The sequence below is a fragment of the Terrapene carolina genome, unplaced genomic scaffold, assembly GCF_002925995.2.
Source record: "Terrapene carolina triunguis isolate 2854851 unplaced genomic scaffold, T_m_triunguis-2.0 Scaffold26798, whole genome shotgun sequence".
Classification (NCBI taxonomy): domain Eukaryota; kingdom Metazoa; phylum Chordata; order Testudines; family Emydidae; genus Terrapene; species Terrapene triunguis.
In genome coordinates this window covers 1-1,966 of record NW_020691149.1, presented here as the reverse complement: position 1 = coordinate 1,966, position 1,966 = coordinate 1, and the positions used below count along the sequence as shown (strand labels likewise).

General features: G+C 67.0%; 1 protein-coding gene across 1 annotated transcript; it reads left to right on the top strand.

The window, feature by feature from the left end:
- Nucleotides 1-170: 170 nt before the first annotated feature.
- LOC112124032 (von Willebrand factor A domain-containing protein 7-like) lies at nucleotides 171-1,669 on the top strand (the record flags this gene model as incomplete). The annotated part of the gene is made up of 3 exons (XM_026662390.1): nucleotides 171-293; nucleotides 933-1,131; nucleotides 1,500-1,669. Coding segments are annotated over 3 exons (492 nt in total), but the record flags the coding sequence as incomplete, so codon positions are not given.
- Between the last annotated feature and the right edge of the window lie 297 nt (nucleotides 1,670-1,966).

Below are 1,966 nucleotides of genomic sequence, written 5' to 3'. Positions count from 1 at the left end.
TGTCTTGCAGTTGTAACACAGATCATTTCTCCTCCTTTCTCCTGGGGAAACTGAGGCACGGAGCGGCGACTTGCCCGGGGGAGGGGAGGTTCCGGGGCTGCGCTGGGGATAGAACCCAGGCGTCCGGCCGGACCCACCTTCGGACCCCCCTTTCCCCGTCTCTCCCGCAGCCGACGTCCGGACCTGCTGCTCCTGCACCGGCTGGACGTGCGAGGGGAACCTCCTGGGCTCGCTCCGGGAGCGCGGGCTACTGACCAGCGGGTATTTCGGCTCCGAGCCGGAGAAACCGCCCGGTACGGCTCGGCTGGGCCCGGTTTGGGGGTGACCGTTCTCCACGGGTAGGGGAGACCCTCCCGTTCCTCCCCCCTGCACAGCCCCCGATTGCCCACAGCTTGGGGGGCCGCGGCATTGACCAGCACCCCAACAGTTTGCAGGTGCGGAGAGAACAAAGGGGGGCTGTGACCCCCCCAGGGGGAGGGCTTATTGGGGTGCATGCCTGGTGTGTGCCAAGGCATCAGGGAGGGGCCCCCAAGATTTTAAGGGGTGATACCAATGTCTGGGGGGGGCTATGAAGCTTGCTGATTTGGGGTTCCTGGTTAGGTTGGGGGGGCAGAGGGCAGGACCCCAATAATTTACGGGGATGCCGCTGAGTTCTGCTGCAGGCGACGAGCACCCAATAATACTGAGAGCGAACGGGTTTGGGGGGCAAAGACAGTGACCCCAATAATTGGGGGTGCCTTTGCGAGGGGAGCAGGATTGGGGTTGATGATATTGGGGTAATGGGGGGCATCAGAGGGGGTGACCCCAAAAAACAGGCAGGACAATGTGGGAGGAGATTTTAATGGGGAGGGGTTTTGGGGGGCCCTGGGGGGCAGATTTAGGGGAGCAGGGCGGCTAATTGGACCCCATCTCCTCCGTGCCCCCGCCCGCAGGGAAATGCAGCCACGGGGGGCAGTTCGACAGCAGCCGCCTGCAGGACCCCCAAGGGGGGATAAACAAGGACAGTTCGTCCCCCCTCTTCTCCCCGCACCACTATCTGCACGGCCCGGCGGCCGGCCTGGCCCTCGAGGCCTCGGCCCGGTTCCTGCGCGACCTGCGGCGGGACCTGGCCCACGACAAGCGATTCATGAGGTGAGAGCCCCCCACTGCGACCCCTCCGCCCCTCCCCCGCTCAGACCCCCCCCCGGATCGGCCCTATCCCACAAACCCAGCTCGTGGGGTGATGTCCACCTGCCCCCCACACCTGTATCGGCCCCATCCCCGGATCCGGGGTGACGTCCCCCTACTTGGCCCTGGCCCCCATACCCGGATCCTGGGGTGACGTCCCCCCGCTCGGCCCCGGCCCCCACACCCAACTCGGCCCCAGCCCCCACATCTGGATCCAGGGTCACGTCCCCCTGCTTGGCCCCATCCCTCGCAACGTCGCCCCCCACCCACGTTTCCTCCTGGGTGGGCCCCGCCTGTGACTGAGTGTCCGTCTCTGCCCCCCTGCCCCACAGGCTGCTGGACATCAGCCCCGCCGTGGGGCTCAGCTTCGTGCTGGACACCACGGGCAGCATGGGCGAGGAGATCGGCGCCGCCCGGCTCCAGGCCCGCGACATCCTCACCCGCCGGCTGGGGGGGCCCGAGGAACCCGACTTCTACCTGCTCGTCCCCTTCCACGACCCCGGTGCGTTCGGGGGTCCCTGGGCCAGGGGGAGGGGGCGATCGGCCCCCAGAGCCGGGGGGACGGGGATGAGGCGTTGGGGGGCTGGAGGGTGTGACAGGTTCCCCCTGGGGTGCCACTTGGAACTGGGGTCCCACTGAGCCCGCCTGACCCACCAGCCTGGGATCCCTTGACATGGCAGACCCGCTCCCGGTCTCACCCTTTCACCAGCACACAACACGCCGGTGCTCGCCCCCCTTGGGAGGGTAAACCCCAAATTTTACCATCTTGTCCTGCACGGATCAGCACAGCGCAAGCTCA